Raw genomic sequence first — 20,946 nt, forward strand, 5'->3', positions numbered from 1 at the left:
GTGTTCCTCATCCTAGGCTTCGTATTTTCGTGTGCGAATAAACCTTAAAATAGGTTTATTGTGGTAGTCACCATCTTTAATTAATCTTGTCTTGTTATGTGCTCGAAGTAAAACTAGTATATATGGTATCGGATCTTAAACGTGACAATTAAAGATGGGTTGAAAAGAATAAAATGCTCAAGTCAATTAGTAGTTCTTGTGTGAAATCGACTGGAGTAATGTTGTATGACTAGTTTAAAGGTCTATTAGTTTTCTAGAAAGGATATCATCTCTTGGGTATGAATTTTCGCTTCGAAATTCCATGTAGCCAAGAATTTCTGTATTTTTAATTTCTATTTTCGCATCAATAATTAGAGATGTTCTTTGTCCTTGCTTTAACAAATCTTTTTAAATAAAAAATGTTACTTGTATTATCGTACACTTTGTATGTTACTTGTATCTCAAATTTGATGATGGTCTTATTTTAAAACGAATGTAATACAAATCTAACTGTTTAAAAGGTTATGTATGTCATGGGCTTCATGGCTATGCTTTTCATTGCATTTTTGGTGGGAGTGGTTAGACTTTAGCCGGCGAGCAAGCCCCAAGATCGATCCGACGTACCCTCCAAATTAAATCTATAGATAGGAGTCCTAGATCAGTCTCAAATCCATTGCAAGGGAGAAATTCAAAGAAGATTATCAGGCTTGTACAGCCAAAATTTACCAGAATTTTATTATTTCTAAACAAACAATTTAGCCACGTGAGAATGACTTCTGAATATTTCTTTATCATAATTAAAAATAAAATAAAATAAATTATTGCTAATTTTTTAAACAAAAACTTTTGCATGCCCCCGTTTTACAATAATTTTATTGTACATCGAACATTTTGCGAAAAGTGACCTTTTTTTGTACAAAAGTGACCCTTTTTCTTCACAAAAGTGCTCCATATTTTCATAAAAGTGACCCCTTTTTTTACATAAAAATAACCCTTTTTTCACAAAAGTGATTTTGTTTTTTCACAAAAGTGACCCTTTTTTTCACAAAAGTTACCCTTTTTTTTTTTCATAAAAGTGACTTTTTTCACAAAAGTAATTAAACTACATATGCAAAACAGAGTATCAAAATTAACGAAACAAACACAAAAATTAACAATAGTCATGAAAAAACTATACAATCACTCAAACAAATCAAAAGTCACCGCCAGAACCACCGTTAGCGACGCCGATCGCGTTGAAACCATTGTTGATTCCACCATTTCCGACCATCTCACAAGCAAAGCGACGAAAAATTTACAAAAAAAGTACAAATACTAACCTAGAGCAGAAACATCAACATCATCGATTATCACCAGAAACTAGAGGAGAGAGAAAAAACAAAAGAAGATGAGAACTAGAGGAGAGAGAAAAAACAGAGAAAAAGAAGATTGAAGAAGAAAGAGAATCTGTAGAATAAAGAGGAGAGAGAAAATAAGATTTTATTTTTTCCTTGCCAAAATTGGGCCACCAAACTCACGCTTCCTTTCGATTTTCACTAAAATAGTGAACACCCGATTTAATAAAAAGTTTGTGTTTTTTAAAAAAGTATTTAATTAATGCAAATAATAGCTAGAAAACAGATTGGAGATACAGATTAGTAATTTATATTTAGCTAAATAAAAATCTATGGAGTATTAATGTTAAGTTAGTTCATAGTTTAATTTTGTCTTTATTTCCGTCTTATATTAGATCATAGGAATATTATAAATTTATAATATCTACTAATTTTATCCCATTATTTCTTTTGCTTCAAGTTAGTTAATGACAAACTTTTAATAAAACCGGGTTTTCACTAATTTACTGAAAATCACAGCAAACAAGTGCAAATTGGGCTGCCCAATTTGGGCTCACACGTGTAAATGTAAAAAGAACCAAAAAATTTCTTATTTTCTCTTTCTTCTTTATTTTGTTTCTCTTTCCTGTTTCTCTTTCTCTGATTTTTTTTCTCTCTCCTCTCCTTCTTTTCTTCTCTTGCTTTTGGCGTTGTTGCTACTTGAATTTCTCTCTTTTCGATCTTTAATTTCTTCACTTTGAAGTTGATTGTTGCTAATTTCAGGTTTGTTTACTCAATTTTATTTCATTTTATTCAATTTTGAAGTGTTTCGATTTTTAGGGTTTCGTTGTTTTGGATTTTTGTAGTTTTTGCAATGGTGAAGAAGAAGGTTTCTGGTGATGATAATGTTGCTCTAGGTTAGTGTTTGTTCTCATTTTCGCAATTTTTTTTTTTTTGTACAATTTGTGCTATGTTTGTTTAGTTGTGCGTTTTAATCACTTGCTTTTGCTTAGATCAGGTTTATTTTGAGAATTGCCTGCTAGGTGTTTGTAAAAATGTCCAAATGAAAAATTGCATGTTCATAGTAGTACAATTGATGAAAGCATTTTGTGTATGAATTTTAGGTTTTTTGCTACTATTTTCGTTTACAGTTTGATATAAATTAAATGCTGCATTTGATTTTAGTGTGGCAAACATGGTGGATATGTTTATCTTTTTGTGTTGCCTGTATATATTTGGTACAATCTTACATCTTAACCAAATGAAGCTGCCATTCTCTGCCATTCTTGTCAAATTTTGTCAAAATTTCTGTTGTGATGTTTTTTTAAATTAATTTGTAGGATCTATCAAAGGTTTTCGTTATAGTAGAGCTCAGAAAGCAGTAAATAAAATGGATGCAGGAGGAAAAAAGATGTTGAAAGGTGAAGGAAGTACATCCAAGGGAAATAAAAGGAAGAGGCATGAAAAAGAGGATGACGAGTAAGATTTTATGTTTTAGAATATTGTATATTTGCTATACTTTTGTGAATGGAATTGTGACTTTTGTAAGAGTATAGGTAACTTTGATTAATAGGACTGTTTTTATGTGATTTTTGTGTCAATATATTAAGTGTTACTTTTGTGAGTATATCTTTCACTTTAGTATGTATCAATGTCACTTTTGTGAGTGCAAGTATCATTTTGTGAAAATTTTGACAGTAATCACTTTTTTGAGTATTATATTCATTTAATGAGCGTCATGACTCTCATGAGTATCATTTTTTGTGATTATGATTGTCACTTTTGTGAGAATAAGTATAAAAATTTGTATAAATGTTCATAATTCATGTTTAATTTTATATGATAATTAAAATTTCAGTATATAAGTATATTATTATCATTTTTGAATGGTAAGCATCTTTTTTTTTTTGTTTTTTCAGGCCTGATAGGAAAATTACATGTCGTTGTAGACCTTCTTCATTAGTTAAGGTTATAAGTGGGTTTTCTCCGACTTAAAAAAAAACATGTAGAAGAGGTTGGATTTGGTGGTTTGTTGTCTTTACGTGTGGAGAGTATGGTTGGAGGTATACTTCCTTGGCTTGTTGAGAGTTTTAATGGATATACTTTTATGTTTTGTGTAGCTGATGGTAAGGAGTTTGTTGTGACTAAGGATGATGTGTGTGATGTTTTTGGTTTGCCTAAGGTAGAAGGTCGTGAGGTTCCTGAAATGAAGGGTAGTTACAAAGGTCAATCTCAAGATGATAGTGCATTGAAAAATAAATGGAGATCTTCTTTTGATGTTGGTGTTAAGGAGTTGATACCTTTGGCTAGATTAGAAACTAGGATCAAGGAGTTGGTGGATGGAGGTGATGAATTTAAGAGGTTATTTGTTATGCATGCTCTTAGTAGTATGCTTGTTCCTACCGCTAATAGGACTGTTAATTTTAGGTTAGTTAATGCTGTGGATGATGTTGATCAGATTAAAAATCTTGATTGGTGTTCATTTGTTTTGAGAAAGTTGATGAATTCTGTTGTTAGTTACAAAAATTCTGAGGCTAAAGATAGTATTAGTGGATGTTTGTTGTTGCTTAAGATTATGTATTTTCATTGTTTGAATTTCCAAGGTGTAGTAGAGAACTCAACTATTCCTCTTATCCATCACTGGACAGATAAAAAAGTGAGAAACAGGGTGTCCTTGGAGTTGAAGGCTGGTGGATTTGGTCAGGGGGTTTTGAATGAATTGACTTATCCAGTTTCTGCTAAGCGTGTTGATTCGAATGTTAACAACTTAAGTAAGGGTGAAGTTGGTGCGGTTCCTATTGATGATGATAGAAGATGTGTGACTTTCGATTTACCTGAAGGAGTATTAACTGATTCTAAGATCAAAAGTGCTGCAACTGATGTATGTTTCTTTTTTTTTCTTTAATAAAACATTTGTTCTGTTCTGATATAATTGTTTGTTAATGTGTAGGATTTGCATGAGGCGTTTCTTTTTATGAAAAGGAACATGAAGCTGTTTTCATCTGTGAATTCCAATTGTTTTAGTACTTTACAACGGTTGGTGCATAGTCGTTTTGTTGAACATTTTGTTTCTTTGGATGCTGATTCTATTGAGCTGTCTCAAACACAACAACTTTTGTCTAACCCCCATTATCATAAGCTTATTGATGGCTTAATTAATGAGTTTATAAAAATGAAGTCAGTGGATGAGTTACTTAAAGTTGATGCAAGTACTTCATCAAAGTCTACCCTACGAGATGGTGGAGGTGGTGGAGATGGTGGTGGTGGAGATGGTGGTGGCAGAGGTGGTTCATGTAGGGAATTATAGGTACTACGCAGCGGAAAAACATGAATCATATTCATACAGTACCTAATCCCAAGATCTAATGCATAACACATAAAGAACATATAATCATACCTTTGAAGCGTGATTCCACGTGCGATCGAGCAAGAACATTGGGAGATAAAGAACCTCAAGCGTGATTCCTCTACTTGGTCCACGGGCACAGATTAAGACCTCCACTAATGCTAGTTAGTTGCAATTGAACCCTTCAATTGACCTTCTATGGATAAGTGCGAGCAACGAACCACCATGAACCACCACGAACCACCACACGCGCCACCAAGGTGGCCGGCCGTACGAACGAGGGGAGGAGAGAGAAAGTCGTGAGTTAGAGAGAGGAATTAGGGTCTTTGGGATTGGTAGCCTTGATGTCAAAATACACTGTATGTGAATTATGACTGCTTACTTGCAACCCTAGGCATGGATCTTATTTATAGATCTCATCTCTAAATAAGAGCCCATGTCAAAAGCCCAAAACTTAATTCCAATCTAACTATGCTAGCCCAATCCATTTCATGATTAGTTAATTGCTCATGAGGCCCATTAATGGGCCTCTAACTTGCTTAACCCAATACCCTTGTGTGTGACCTCATAGGATCCATTCTAGCTAGCGGGCTTTGGACCATTTGACTAGCCCAAAGAACATCTCTCATAGTCTAGCAACAGATGATGACCCCCCAAGAGAATGAACTTATTATCTCCATAATAGTGATCCTTGATATATCTAGTAATTGCACTTATCGAAGACACAATTCCATCAGTTCAGTCATGAGAACGAATAAAAGTTTGTATTCTTTGGACTGTGGTGAAATTGGTGGTCAGAGTGTAGTGTTTGTTACGCCATTTATGAAAATTAATTCTCGTGATTTTAGTGAAAAATTACCTCGATTATATTTAGAAGCTCTTGATTATTGTCTGGTGGAACACTTATTTAATAATAAGTAAGTTCTTTTTTAATTGTCATATTTTTTGAAACTTTTTTTTCTTTTTCTTTTTGTTTTGATATTAATAATATTGTTTGACTATGTAATTAATGATATCATTCCAAGAGAGGATATGGTGTCTTTGGTGCATCCTAATTTGGTTCGTTGGTCAGTAGTTGATTGTTACTGCATTTATCTAAATGAATCGTGTTTTTATGATACTTGTGGTCCTCAAAGATTCTTTTTTGGTGCGAGGCAAAGTGTAAGCAACTTTCTGTTTTGAGTTATTTGTTTTCTTACTTTTTTCAATTATTTATTTTTTCCTTTTAGTTTTCTTTTTTGCATGTATCAGAGGGGAACGAAGATAGTTCTGCTGTCTCGGATTTGCACGAAATTTGGGATGAATGGGTTACATATGAAAATTCTGGTTGTGATGTTATTGGTGCAGACTTGGTATATATCTTAATTTTTTATATATATTAACTGTTTGATGGTTGTGCTTTATGCTTACTTTTGTTCTATTTTTTCAGGATTATTTTCCTATTCTTGTTGATGAACATTGTGTGCTGTTTGTGATTGATCATGGCAATGAATTGGTTCATTATGTTGATAATATCATTTGGAGTGATGAGATGATTACATATTTTCAAAATTTGACTTTTTATCTGGTATGTTATTGTCTGTTTTAAAGTATGTTTCTATTTTAATCTTATTTTTTTGTTGTTTTTAATATTCTGTTTTTTTTTCAGTGTTCTGAATTTGGTGATTTTCTTGCACGAAGAAATCATCCAAAGAGTGAAAAAGTCCCTTTTTACAAGTTCAAAATTGCTGATTTAGTGTGGCGGAAGAGTAAGGTTGATAATAATGACTGTGGTGTGTATATGATGTGTCATATGGAGCATTTTGTTGGTGATACATTGTTTTCTGTAGATGAACTTAGAACAGTGAGTGATCTTGAAACTGATCTGAATTAATTCATTTGTTATTGTTTATGCTAATGTTTTATACATATTAATGCGCCTTTTATTTTCTTGTTGTGAGGCTGCTGGGAGGAAATTTTTACGTGCTAAGATTTGTGCAAAACTCGTGTTGTCTGACATGAACGAATCAAGATCTGAAGTCTTAGCAGAAGTTGAAAAATTTAATGAGAAGAAGAGCGATCTTGCATATGTTGCTGAAATTGAAGGAAGGAGGAAGGCTGCAGCAGCGGATAAGAAAAAGAAGAAATCTGAAACTGCTCCTCCTGCTGTTGACACTGCTCCGAAAGCAAAACGGACTACAAAGGCTACACAGAAGTACACTCCTTCTAAATCTTAGCTAATTTTGGAAGTTGTTTTTAGTTAACTACCTTTGGAAGTTGTAATTAGTTAAGTACTTTTGGAGGTTGAAACTAGTGATAAATATCGACACTTAAACTAGTGTTAATATTTTCAAAATGTTTGTACAAATTTTATTATATATATATATATATATATATATATATATATATATATATATATATGATTAAATATTGGTAATCTATTGTTCTTATTTTTATTTATTTATATTTCTGATTATAATTTTATAAGTGTATCATATATCATCATACAGAAATATAGTTGATTTAAATGAAAATTTGAAGTTTATCATATATATTACCATGTTATTCATTTTAAAAACGGACACTTTTGTGATTATTATTGTCACTTTTGTGAATATAAATATCACTTTTGTGAGTGACATATTTCTTTTGTGAGTATGCAATACTTTTGTGAGTAAAAAGTATCACTTTTGTGAGAAGATGCATTGTTTGTATTATTGTTACTTTTGCGAGTATTAGTGTTACTTTTCTATAAATGCATCACTTTTGTAAGTGTTAGTGTCACTTTTGTTAGTAAATTCATCACTTTTGCCAGTATATGCATCACTTTTGCCAGTATATGCATTACTTTTTTAAGTATCAGTGTAATATTATATAAATGTTCATAATTCATGAGCAATTCCATATCACAATTCAAAATTATGTATGAAAGTCAATAGTAGCATTAAACAAAAATAAACTCACTACAAAAAAGTTTGCAATTGTGTTTCATCCAAACTCACTACAAAAAAGTTTGCAGTTGTGTTTCATCCAAACTCACTACAAGTTCAAAAAAGTCGCACAGTAGGTGTCTTCGATCCAAACTCTGAATTTGGATCTGGTAATGCTTTTTGCTTTGATTTCTTCCCTTTTTCAAGTGCTCCTTTTGCTCTCTTACTTCTTCCCTTTGTTACAGCTCTCTTAGGGTCTAATATAGTGGGTATGGTTGTACTTGTTGATGAAGAAGCAATATTATTGTTACTCTGAGCACTCTCTGCCACATTAGAATTGTCATCACTTGCAGCAACCTCCTCTGTAAAAGCTTCAGCCGCAAGTAAGTCTTCCACCATTTTCATACAGCTTTTGAAGTTTTCCTCCATGAATGCTCTTGCCTTTTCATTTTCTTGACTCTTTAAGATTAAGTTATAATATTTTCTCATCATTGTATGTCTCCATGGTGTATATGGGAGTTTTGGATCCTTTTTTTCCATTCTATTCCATACTTCAGACTTTGCAAGCTTTGTCCATCTTTTGCTAATGTACTTCTCTGGAATTCTTGTAATAGAATGTAGATGTAAAATTCTGAGGCAGTGATAGCAGAGCCAACCAGAAGCTTCGAAATTCTTGCAAGTGCACCATATAGTTTGGCTCTCATGTATGTAACTTACCTGTTGGGAAGACCATGGCTTTTCTTCTAGAGATACTTCATAAAAAATAATGTTTTCTTCAGTTCTCCCTAGAATTTGTACTGTGGTCGCCATTGAGTAGCCAAATTCCTCTTCAAAGTCTCTAAACAGAGACAATGTGTAAACCTGTACATTAGAGCAATAACTTACTACCAGTCATGTTCCTTTGCATGTATCATTTTTATATTTGCTTATATTGTTTGTTTTCAGTTCTTAGATATATGTAATAAAGGAATATAGAAGTACCTGAGCAACATGCTTTAGCATTCCGGATAGTGGCAATGAAGTAAAGGCTATTGATTTGCTGCATGTAAACTCATTATACTTCTCATCACTTCTCCATCTTTTTATGGTTCTTACAAAGATGCCATAGAATTCTGTCAGTGTTGTTGATTTATTAGCTCTGAATCCTACTGCATGGTTCGTACTTTCACTTCTTTGTGATGAAAGAATTCCTGCCGAGAAGAAATCTTTACTAAGTGCTGGACACCACTTTTCCTTTAGATTGTACACCCTTTGGTACCATGCATGATTAACCAAATCAAATTTTTGTATCATTTCTTTCCATCTTTCTTCAAATTCTGTTTCTGTCACACATCCCTTCAAGCATTTGATGAATATTTTTTTGAACTCATTATCCCTTTTAAGGGCTCCAAATCGTGTTATTGCATTTTGTTCTAAGTGCCATATGCATAGCCTATGCCTTGTGTCTGGCAATACCTGCATTCAGAATGTGATATGTCACTAAACTTGAACACTTATTCTCACAACAGTGATATTTTTACTCACAAAAGTAACATTTATACTCACATAAGTAATACTTATATTCATAAAAGTTATGAACACAAAAATGACTTAAAATGAGACTGGAATCAGTGAATATGATATTGAAATAGAAAAAGTAGTACCTGCTCAATTGCAGTAGCCATACCCTGGTCTTGGTAAGTGAATATGGAGGTTGGAATTCTATTCTCCATAGATTTTTTAAAGGTTTCAAGCAACCACACAAACGACTCTGTTTTTTCATTGCCTATGAATGCACATGCAAACATACAATTTTTCCAATGGTTATCTATTCCAACAAAAGGAGCACATATAAGGTTTTACCGATTTGTTCTGTATGTTGTATCAAATACAAGAACATCTCCGTATATTTTGTAATCCTCTAACATCATTGCATCTCTCCAAAAAATGTTGGAAATTCTACCTTCTTTGTCGAATTTCACTCTAAAATAGAAGTTAGGATCTTCTTTTTGTTCTTCGATCAGAATGTTCACTAATTTCTGAGCATCTCCAGCCTCTATTTGTTCCATTCTTAGTCTTGAGCAGAAATTGAGGTGATCTACAACACTATGCCCCAAGTTTTCTTCTCCATTACCTTCTGTACACATGTAATTATATGTGTCCATTGTTGAAAGTCCAGCAGATTTCATTGTTTTAATTGCTTCTGCCTTTTCTATTGTTACTTCTCTCTCAGATCGATGCAAATAATGCCACTGCTTTCTAGTTAGTTCATGATTATGTTGTAACACATGTGACACCACCTTAAATTTTCCATCATCATTCATTTTTTCTCTTAGGCTTGCCTTGCAGTTAGTTCTTGTAATGGAGACTTGTCGTGGTTTTCTTTGTTTTAAATCCTTGTTATCTTCATCAACCATTAGAACCATATTTGTCTTCTTTGCAGCAGTATGTCTTTTTCCTTCCGAAGAACACACATAGTATTTCTCTGTGACTATACGTGTGTGTAAGCGATACCTTGTTGTATGCTTTCTTATTGAAAATCCCACTGTAGAAGCATGTAAACTGTACAAGTCATAAATTTCTTGATAAGTGTCTCTTTCCACTCCAACTAATGATCCTTCCATATCTAAACCAGTGGTATCTGTTGGTTTTGGATTTGTATCTGTGCATTAGTAGAATAAGAGATATTTAGCATTTTCTTGTAACAATTGTAACCAAAATCACAATTACAACATGAACAAAATCACAAGCAAGTACCTAGAGGCATGAGAACATGGGAGCATAGGGTTATATATATAGGTTATTCACTTAAGCATATGCATAAAGAATAAGTTATTTAGTACAGGGGTATATAATACAAGTAACTTCTGTATTAATAAAGGTAACATTTGTAATGATATTAGTAACTTTTGTACCAAGAGACATGCATAAATGCTTTTATAAATAAACATATAGTCAATATAACTTTTGCCATAATATATGTAACTTTTGCCATAATATATGTCACATTTATAGAATTTTACCTTCGTCTTCATCTACTGGTTGTCCTTCTTCATCTAGTGTGTTCGGAATAACTTGATCTTCATCTTCTAATGTATTTAAAACACCTTGATTTTCAATATCTGCATTAATTATTGAAAATTAAATAAAAAATTTAAGCAAAAACAAACAATAGGTTAGTATTTGTTTAGATTATTACCTTGTATTTGAATTTCTGGAACTTTTGAGTTTTGAATGTTATCATCATTAAACTGATCGAGATCATCAACGAAATTCTCTGCTTCATCTTCTCTGAATGTTTGATTGAGGTCGAAACTCCATGTTTTCTCTGGATATTGCGTTAATGGTGGTCGATTTTCTCTTTGTAATTGCAGAAATTCGCGCATTAGGTTTTCGTAATTGGACGATTTGGAGGTTTCCGGCATTGTTGATCGAAAATTGTAGATTTCTCTCTCCTCCATGGTTGCTTGGTGAAGCAGCTTTGAATCTGGAAAATTGGAGTTTTCTCTCTCCTCCATTGTTGCTTGCTGAAGGAGATGTTCGTTATTTTGGAAAAAGGAAAAAAAAAATACTGTTCACACGTGCGAAAAGCCGTTGTTCAGTATTTTACTGCACACCGGTTGTATGTAAAAACTTTTAATAAAACCGGGTTTTCACTAATTTACTGAAAATCACAGCAAACAAGTGCAAATTGGGCTGCCCAATTTGGGCTCACACGTGTAAAAATAAAATAATGGTGAAACAATTATTTCTCGTTCTAGTAGCATTCCTCCTCTTCCTATCCGTTACACCCTCCTTCGCAATGGCAAGCTACAACGCAACCATGTCTCATCCATTGCTTGCTAGGGACACTTGCGCTATGAGCTTATCCTCCTTAGCCATGGCAAATCACAACACAGCCATGACATATAATCCATTGCATGATGATACGGACACTTGCGTTGCGAATTTACAAGAGTCGAAGCCTACACCATCACTTAATCAACTTGCTAGTAGTTTTATGGATCTCTTACGTCGCACACGCAAATATTTAAACTGGATTCTATTTTATTACATGATTCTCAATTTATTATTAAGGTATGTTTCAAATGGAGTTCAAGATTCTACCACGACGCCACTTTATCATCACGCATATCAATTTGCTAATAATGCTATCATTCTCATCCGTCGCATTAGCGGAGTTTTAAATTTAATTCTACTTTTTACCACGTTATTAGGTATTTATTAAGTTCGAAATTTATTGTTATTTTTATTAAGCAAGATTCGGGATTAGGAGCCCTAATTGTTTGTAGTTTATACTTTATTCCATTAGGTTTAATGTAGATTGTAGAAAGTATAATATATGTCAATCAATAAATTGATTACGATTATTTTTTTAGCCATTGATTTATATATGCTTGTGTTTTAATTGTATTGTTAATTACGGAGTAGAATATATTTTGTTGGCACAAATTAAATATAAGGGGGATTTCCTGTTAGTTGATTTGAGCAATTATATTAAATGTTTCTTGGATTATCAAATTACTGAAGATGAATAACGAATGATTAAATACATTAGAACTAATTATTTAATTAAGTATCCTTACTAGTTCAAAAATCAATGCAAGTCAAATTAAATAACTACCAAATCAATTAATTATTCTCCGTATGTACACAAGGAAAGGTAGACTTTATAAAAATATTATCCATATTTATAGTATTAGGGCTACTCTAAAATATACTCCGACATACATTCAAGTCTACTCTCATAGTAATTGTTGATTCATCTTAATAAACCTATTGATAATTGAATTCAATATGACTCACTAGCAAAACTTGATTCATAATCAATTACATTAAATTAAAATTCATGACCTAATACCAAAATTCTACTTGAAACCACGTAACTTGAATTTGATAATTATTATTCTCTCATTATAAGATTATAAATTGGGAATAATAGTTTAGGTAATTGGATGGAATATGACTCAACTTGAACCTAAATGTCAAATATGACTTGACTTAAACCTTAAGCCAAAAATCAAGAAAACAAAAACCTCATGCTCCTAAATTAACAGTAGGATAAAAAAAAAAAAAAAAAAAAAACCCAACGTATGCACCAAGTAAGTCATACCTCAAAAGTTAGATTTAATTAATAACAAATTTCTCCTTACAAAAGTAAACCAACATAATTCTTAAGAGATCGATTTAGAGCATTATTCAAACTTGAATTTGATAATTATTATTCTCTCATTATAAGATTATAAATTGGGAATAGTTTTGGTGATTGGATCGAATAGGACTCAACTTGAAATCAAGCTAGATGTCGGAACATTACTTGACTTAAACCTTAAGCCAAAAATCAAGAAAACAAAAGCCTCATGATCCTAAAATTAATAGTAACAAACCAAGTGAGTCATAATTCAAAAGTTAGATTTGATTAATAACAAATTTCTGCTTACAAACAATTTTCCTAAGTACACCAACATAATGCTTAAGAAATTGATTTAGAGCATTATTCAAACTACTTAATTACACTTAATGACTTAAAGAAAGTCTTGTACGCTAAGCTAATACATATTACTCAATATCCTAGAACTAAACTTGTGACAATAAGACGGCATAGCTACTCGAGCATCAGGGAGATTGGGAAGACACGAGTTGTCGCTGCCTTGTTGATTCGCCCGAGTAATTGTTACAACGCCTAGATTAGCCGTGACACCTTTATTTGTAGAAGAAACCGGTGTTGAAGACGTGGTGGTTTTGATAATCTGCTTCTTCTTGATGTTGCTTGCTGATTTCTTAGGATGAGAAACACACCTTAATGATGTCATTTTGCTCATGATACTATGAACAACATTACTGACTTCAGCCATTAGTACTTCTTTACGTAAGAACGCCAAGAGAAAAAAAAATTGACAAAGTATTGTGTATGAAACTCAAGCGCAAATAACCTGCCTATTTATTATGCACAAATTAATGAATTCCAATTAGCATTAGGACTACGCGTAGAGAGATTTACTAAACCAATAAAGGATTTTTTTTCTAAGAGGATAAACACTAGTAATAACTTTTCATAAATAAACCTTTTTTTTATTTATGTAAAAAAAAATTAAAAAAAAATAAAAACCATACAAGATAATAATGTACTATGGAGGTACTCCCTCCGTTCCACAATGATGTTGTTGTTTGTAATCTTAGACCTTTTTTTAAAAAAGAGAATCTTCTAAATTTCACTTAATCTATAAGAACAAATATAGTCATGTGGGATCTAGTTTGATTCGACTTGGTGAGTAGTTTATTAATATCTAATTTTTATAATTTTTGCTAGTGTGAGATTAAAGATATTTACGGTCAAAGATTGGTAAAAATTTGCATCGATTTACGAAATAGAAACATCATTTTGAAACGGAGGAAGTAGTACTTTTTAAAAGTTGGGATAAGTAATTAACATGACAAAATTTTCATAATACTACGACTACGAGTATGTATTATTGTGACATGCTTTTGTTTATTTTATCTCTACTTCTCTGGTTAAGTTGTATGAACTCTATATCTTTCCATATTTAAATAAATCGAATTGCAACAATACCAATAATGCACCGACATTGTAGAATTATACTTGACATAAAATTCCACTGCAGTTAAATCTCTTTAGCCGACTCAAAACAAATAAGCCTATAAATATTTCATGCAACCTTCAATTCTTCACATCAAACCAAAACATCATATCCTTTAATTCAACAACCAAAAAACCAAAACAATGGCACGACAACAATTTTTTCTGGTAGCGACCCTTCTTTTCCTTTGTGTAACAGGCTCCTTAGCAAGCTACTCCCCAGCCACATCATACCTCATATCCACCTGCGATGACGCCACGTACTCAGCCTTATGCCTTCAAACCCTCCTCCCCGACGTTGACCGCATCAACAGCACCCCAAAGAAGTCAACTCGCCTTGCAATAGAAGCCACCATAGCTGCAGCCCAATCAGGGTCTAAGAGCATCACACAAATCTCGAAACAACCTCAAGTTTGGACCCGTGAAGCCAACTCCCTCAATGATTGCAGTACCTCAATCGCTAACACGGTCAAGGGATTGAACGCAGCAATGGACACCACGGACCACTTGGGTGGTGGTAGTAAGAGTGACAAGGAGTCGAAGAGGACAAGCATGATTAATAACATCAGACCCGTGTTTACGGCTATAAACACTTGCCTTAACAATTTACAAGGATTGAGGGCTAGAGATGTTGTCTTACAAAGAGTTCAAGAATCTACAACACCACTCAATCATCTTGCTACTAATGCTATCGATCTCATCCGTCGTATGCAGTTTTAAATTTGATTATTTTATACTACTACATTAGTAGTTATTCATTAATAAGACTTGTTTAAGTATTTTGTTATTTTCAAGCAAGATTTAGGAGCCTAAGTATTATGAGTTTTCTTTTAGTTTATGCTTTTTTTCCCATTAATTAGATTGTTGAAATTACTCTACGTCAAATTTTCAATGAACAAATGTTGCTTTTATGCAGAAATTATTTTTATTTTTTGTTAATTAGAGTATTATAGTTCAGTATTTCTAATCATGGCAAAATATTTACAAGTAATAAGCAATTAAAAAAAATATAGAAAATACGAGTAACCTTTTTCTCAACCAGGTTGAATTGTGCCCTGAAGACTAGCTTAGGTAAATATTTTTATTAATAATATAACTACTACGTATAATACATTGTTTTACTGTGGTCAAGGCAACTGTTGATCTTGGCTGGTATTTCATGTAATAAGAGGTGTACAATCCAAATCCCGATTTTAAAAGCAATACACAGGACTAAACCAACTAACTGACTATATCTGACTACATGTTTGTATAAATAGCAACTACACAATCGGCATAAAAACCAATGATATACAGATAAAAAGCCGCTGTAAGGTTGTCTACAGAAAACAAGCCTGATAATTGTGGGAGGATATTGGAAATTTGGAGTTATACTCTGTATTTTCTTCAGAAAATATGAGACAAGGACTAGCAGGATTGCATGGAACGGCCTTATATAATTACAATTTAAACTTACAATTTACAACCAAGCTGGATCTTTCAGAGCAGTGACAACCGCTTTCACCTGCAGGTAGTTGTTGAGGCTGTATACACTCTTCTCCCTGCCCATACCGCTCATCTTGTACCCACCAAAAGGAATTGCAGCATCGAAAACATCAAAGCAGTTCACCCACACTGTCCCGGTTTTCAGTGCTCGTGATAATTTGTTGGCAGTGTCGAGGTTCTGAGTGAATACTCCCGCTGCTAGGCCATACCTAGTGGTGTTTGCCCTCCGAATCACATCATCAAGATCCCTACGACATAGTGAAGATAATCAGTGCTGGAGCTTTACCATGTTGATTCTTTTTTTTCTGGAGAAAACTAAATTGTCATTTACAGTTATAATTATGTTCAAATCAGAGCTATTATCTGAAGTCTGAACAACTCTGCATCGACGAGTGTGAAGTACAGGAACTTATTAACAACATTTTGGTAAATATTAAATGTAATAAAGGAAATCTCAGGTTTACCTGAATTTCAAGATAGACTGTACTGGGCCAAATATCTCATCCTGTGCAATTAACATATCCTCCTGATACAAGAACACCAAAACTCAGAATTGTTGTGGCTAATTTTTTACCTAAAAAGGTTGATGCAAAGGGAGATGACTCGTTACCTGAACATTTGAGAAGACAGTGGGTTGGACAAAGAAACCTTTAGATCCAAATCTCTCACCTCCACACTCGAGTTTGGCACTGCTCTCCGTACCAGATTTTATGTACCTCATAACTTTTTCAAATTGCTCCGTATCTATCTGCAGTTCCACGTTACATTGGCAAAAAGGTAAATTTCAGCTTTAATTACTTAGTTTCCTTTTCTATGCACCTCATATTGCTTGGCCTTAAAGGGAGCAGGACATGAATATACCTGAGGACCTTGCTCAATGCCACTCTTAAAGGGATCTCCAACAGAACGTCTCTTGGCACGTTGAGTTGCTTTTTCCACAAACTCATCATACACACTCTCATGCACATAAGTTCTGGAGCCAGCACAGCAACATTGGCCCTATGATGAACACCAAAAAGCTTAAGAAGATACTATATATTTCCAGCTCTTATATACAACTAATACAAAGAGGAGTGGAAATACCTGATTAAAGAAGAGAGCAAAATGTGCAAGTTCCACTGCTTTATCGACATCAGCATCCCCACATACAATAAAAGGAGATTTTCCTCCGAGCTCCAAAGTTGCTGGCTTAAGGTTGCTCTTAGCTGCTAGTTCAAGAACTGTCTGTCCAGTTTCAGTAGATCCAGTGAAAGCAATCTGTAAAATCAATTCAATACAATAGAAATCATGTTAAGAAACATTATTTATATTGTAGCTCATCATAGGATCAAGAAAAGTCAGTATGGTCAAAGAATGCCTTATCGACATCCATATGACTTGCAAGTGCAGCACCAGCTGTTGGACCAAAGCCAGAAACTATATTCAACACACCAGGAGGAAGACCAGCCTGCAAGCCAGGAGTGTAAGGGGTGTAACAGTTAGATGTTATGAAAACATATTTTGTTAAGTTATTGATAATGTTATACAAGTAATATATCAGAGTATTTTGAAATCTGCAGATATGTTATACAGTAGAGTTTCTGATACCCACAACTAGACGTAGAAATTGCATATATGAGAGATGAACACGGAAGAATGGTTAAGACATGGAAACTGAGTGACATAAGAAAAAAGTATGTCAAAGAAGCATGGTAATATCTGCAGCAACTATAGTCCTAATTACCTCATGGAAGAGTTTCCCAACTAAGAGAGCAGTCAATGGAGTTTGCTCGGCAGTCTTTAAGACAATAGTATTGCCACATGCCAAGGCAGGGCCAACTTTCCAAGCAAACATGATGAGAGGAAAGTTCCATGGTATGATTTGCCCGGCTACACCAATCGGTTCATGCAATGTTTGTACATGGTATGGACCATCAGCAGGTACCGTCAGACCATGAATTTTATCTGCCCAACCTTACATTGTTCCCAGGACAAAATCTTCAAAATTTAAGCCGATATACAATTATTTATATATGGATAGGATAATAAGTATGTTTCTTATTTACCAGCATAATAGCGAAATAATCGTACAAACAATGGAAGTTCTGATTTGAAAGCCTGTTGAAAAGGCTTCCCGTTATCCCACGTCTCTAAGGCAGCAAGCTCCTCACTGTGTTTCTCAACCAAATCAGCAAATTTCAGAATGATCCGCACTCTTTCCTGAAGAAATTTAACAGGAAAAGTATATGATTGCCAAACATTACAGCATAAAGTCAAAAGAAAGACAAAAAACTTAAGCAAAGAAATAGAGAGTTAGATGCAGGGGAAATGTTACATAAGCTGTCATTTTAGGCCATGGACCTTCATCAAAAGCTTTACGAGCAGCAGCAACTGCACGATTGATATCTTCTGCGTCACCTTCAGCAACATGGGCTATCACATCCCCAGTCCGAGGATCATATGTAGGAAATTTCTTTCCTGAAAATAATTAATGCAAAGTTGAATACAAACAAGTATATAACACTACGCAAACACTACAAATAAATTCAAAAGTTTAACAAATGGACCGAGCTAAAAAAAATTACCAGATGCTGAGTCAACAAATTTTCCATTGATCAGAAGTTGTGTGTGTTTGATATCCACATTAGGAATTATAGGTTCTTCGATTACAGCAGCTGTGCTATATCGACTAAAGTATCTACCCCAATTCGAGCCTTTACCTGAGCATAATTATTGGTTCTTAATAAAAACATTTAAACAATTACAGCTAGTTGACGTTTACAATTGACAGCAGTTGATTTGGTAATAAGCAAAACCATAATTAACTACTGCATCAAATAATGACATTAAAAGTGAAAACCTACAAACTCATGGACTGTCATGCATGATTAACAATGCAGAGGAAGGATCGCCATACATATGGTAAGTACTCCGTATTTTACAAATATATTGACAGACTTCATAGTATCACTGGCTCTAAGCAATTATAGGAAAATTCTCCTTGATTGACTTATGTTGACTCACTTTTAGACATGTTCAAGAAATACAAGTTCAGATAAGGTTAGATAAACAAACTATGGCAAAATAAGTTTGGATTATTTCAGATAATCAAAATAAACTTAAGACAACACGCACTAAATATATAGAGAATAATTGCCAAAACGAATATAAAGTTAATACCACAAGCTATAGTAGTCAAGTTATATCGTATAGAGTATAACTTCCAGAAACTAGATTTTACCATTAAATTACTTACAGAATTTCAGGCTACTCAAATTCAATTAGCTCAATAAACTCAGTAATTGGTTAAAAAATTAGCTTTTAATTTTGTTAATTACATACTGTTTCATTCCCAGAAATTAATATACAAACACTCCAAAGATATTGGATTATTCAATACCTTCAGATTTTTCAGGTAAAGATAATCCGAACTTTTAGAAGAGTATGAAAGATGCAAAGTTGGACAGAAAAGAGAAGAAACTTACGAAAAGAAAGGGGAGGAGAAGAAGACAAAGACAGAGAACGAGAGAGCAGAGAAGAAATCTTGCGAGTTGCCATGTCTGATTCACACACCACTTCACTGCCAATCAAAGTTCTACCCAAAAGCTTAGTACTTAGTAGTGTGTATTGTTCAACTCTGATGATGTGATTGTAGAGGATAAAAATAAATAAAAGGATACGGAGTACAAACAAAAGATAAAGTTCAGCTGTCCTTTAATTTAACATTTGTAATGCAAAGGTGTCAAAATTTGTTTGGTTTTTAACTTCTTTTTTTTTGGTATATTGATTTCAACTTTTAAGTGGTATATATACGTCTATTTGTTTTAATTACAGGGAGTCGTTATCTCTATTATACAATAAATAAGGATACAAAACACTAATATAAATCTCCAATTTGTGAGATAAGGAAATTTCAATAAAATTGTCAATCAAACAACATGCATTGAGATAGCTCAACTTTTTAATTATCCATGTGTCAACCAAACAAGTATTTGAGGCGTAATAACTAGGGGTGAGCATAACAGGGTACCCTGTAAAAATTTCAGGAACCGAAACCAGAACCTATTGCAACAGGTTCCGGTTCACAGGTTCCTCAAAATGAGAACCGGAACCGGAACCTGTTGAACAGGTTCCTGGAAATTGGGAACCGGAACCGAAACCTACAGGTTCCGGTTCCGATTCAGGGTACCCTGTATTATAATATACTCACTAATTTTTTCGCGGAATTTTTAATAAAAAAAACTGATTGGTCACTAATTTATAATGTTTGCAACTTGCAAATAAGACAAACTAATAGTAGTTGTCTAACAAATTTAATGTATATATTTTTATAATTGTAATTTTGATATTTATTATTTAAAAATTGAGTAAGATTAGTGTATAATTTGAAATTAAGTGATACTTTTATTAGGTATAGGGTAACCTACAGGTTCTGGTTCCAACAAATTGAGAACCTGAACCGGAACCTATTACAACAGGTTCTCTAGTTTGCTACCCGAAACCGGAACCTCTTGTACAGGTTCTGGTTCCGAAACCTGCGGTTCCTAACAGGTTCTGGTTCCGGAACCTGCGGTTCCTAACAGGTTCCGGTTCCGGTTCCGATTCAGGGTACCCTGATTTTTTGCTCACCCCTAGTAATAACTAAAAATTCAACTTAACCACAAAAGTTTTTAAATTTCTGAAGCAATGTTAATTGAAGTACTCCTCCAATAACGGTTAGTCGGATACCACAAAAGGCCTAAATCAATGCAAAATCAAATATCAATTGATGGGTGACCCAAACAATTTTATTTATTCATGGTTAAGGTTGCTCTTAGAAATTATACTTCTAATAGGCACATAGTTCTGCTTTAAAGAAACAAAACACAATAATCACTTGCTACTGCATAATTAAGATAGGGACGACCATGCAAGTAATTCCTGCCCACATAGTCCACCTGGTCCAATAGTAAGGCAACTAGAGGGATGACCATCAATGGAAAAGATCTCTAATTGACCAGAAAAGATGTAAAGCAGCTGCTGAACAGGGTCACCTTCCAATGCTATGAACACGCCTTCAATACCACTGAGACGTCCACAGATAGCATACAGAAATTGATCTTCCATTTTATGAAAGACCGGTAGCTGAAAAGTAAAACACATCTTGTAAGCAATCATAACTTAAAACTCAAGAGTATAACTCTTGGAGATTTGAATTAGAATCAGTGAAGCACAGACTTGAGTTCAAATCAGATCCCGAAATAGTCTCCAACCCACAATAAATATAGTATGTGAAAAGATAGAAATTACTTTGTAAATGTAACACAGTAGCATAAATCTTAGAGTCAAATACTGAAGAAAACCTATACAACCTATACT

General features: G+C 33.6%; 3 protein-coding genes across 3 annotated transcripts; 1 reads left to right on the forward strand and 2 right to left on the reverse strand.

The window, feature by feature from the left end:
• Positions 1 to 7,664: 7,664 nt before the first annotated feature.
• LOC110700872 (protein FAR-RED IMPAIRED RESPONSE 1-like) lies at positions 7,665 to 10,951 on the reverse strand. Its single transcript, XM_021878455.1, has 6 exons — positions 10,726 to 10,951; positions 10,550 to 10,648; positions 9,490 to 10,188; positions 9,191 to 9,312; positions 8,529 to 9,002; positions 7,665 to 8,408 (listed from the first exon to the last, which is right to left on the reverse strand). Exons 1-6 carry the CDS (start codon positions 10,949 to 10,951, stop codon positions 7,665 to 7,667), a joined length of 2,364 nt encoding a protein of 787 aa, XP_021734147.1.
• A 3,317-nt stretch (positions 10,952 to 14,268) lies between these two features.
• On the forward strand, positions 14,269 to 14,844 carry LOC110700874 (pectinesterase inhibitor 3-like). The gene has a single exon (XM_021878456.1). The coding sequence runs from the start codon at positions 14,269 to 14,271 to the stop codon at positions 14,842 to 14,844; it is 576 nt and encodes a 191-aa protein (XP_021734148.1).
• Positions 14,845 to 15,191: 347 nt separating this feature from the next.
• LOC110700413 (aldehyde dehydrogenase family 2 member B4, mitochondrial-like) lies at positions 15,192 to 19,276 on the reverse strand. Its single transcript, XM_021877953.1, has 11 exons — positions 19,074 to 19,276; positions 18,174 to 18,308; positions 17,924 to 18,066; positions 17,655 to 17,808; positions 17,333 to 17,562; positions 16,967 to 17,056; positions 16,693 to 16,866; positions 16,471 to 16,608; positions 16,220 to 16,357; positions 16,074 to 16,135; positions 15,192 to 15,857 (listed from the first exon to the last, which is right to left on the reverse strand). Exons 1-11 carry the CDS (start codon positions 19,144 to 19,146, stop codon positions 15,584 to 15,586), a joined length of 1,611 nt encoding a protein of 536 aa, XP_021733645.1. The 5' UTR covers positions 19,147 to 19,276; the 3' UTR covers positions 15,192 to 15,583.
• Between the last annotated feature and the right edge of the window lie 1,670 nt (positions 19,277 to 20,946).

Source organism: Chenopodium quinoa, unplaced genomic scaffold, assembly GCF_001683475.1.
Source record: "Chenopodium quinoa cultivar QQ74 unplaced genomic scaffold, ASM168347v1, whole genome shotgun sequence".
NCBI classification, from domain to species: Eukaryota; Viridiplantae; Streptophyta; class Magnoliopsida; order Caryophyllales; family Amaranthaceae; genus Chenopodium; species Chenopodium quinoa.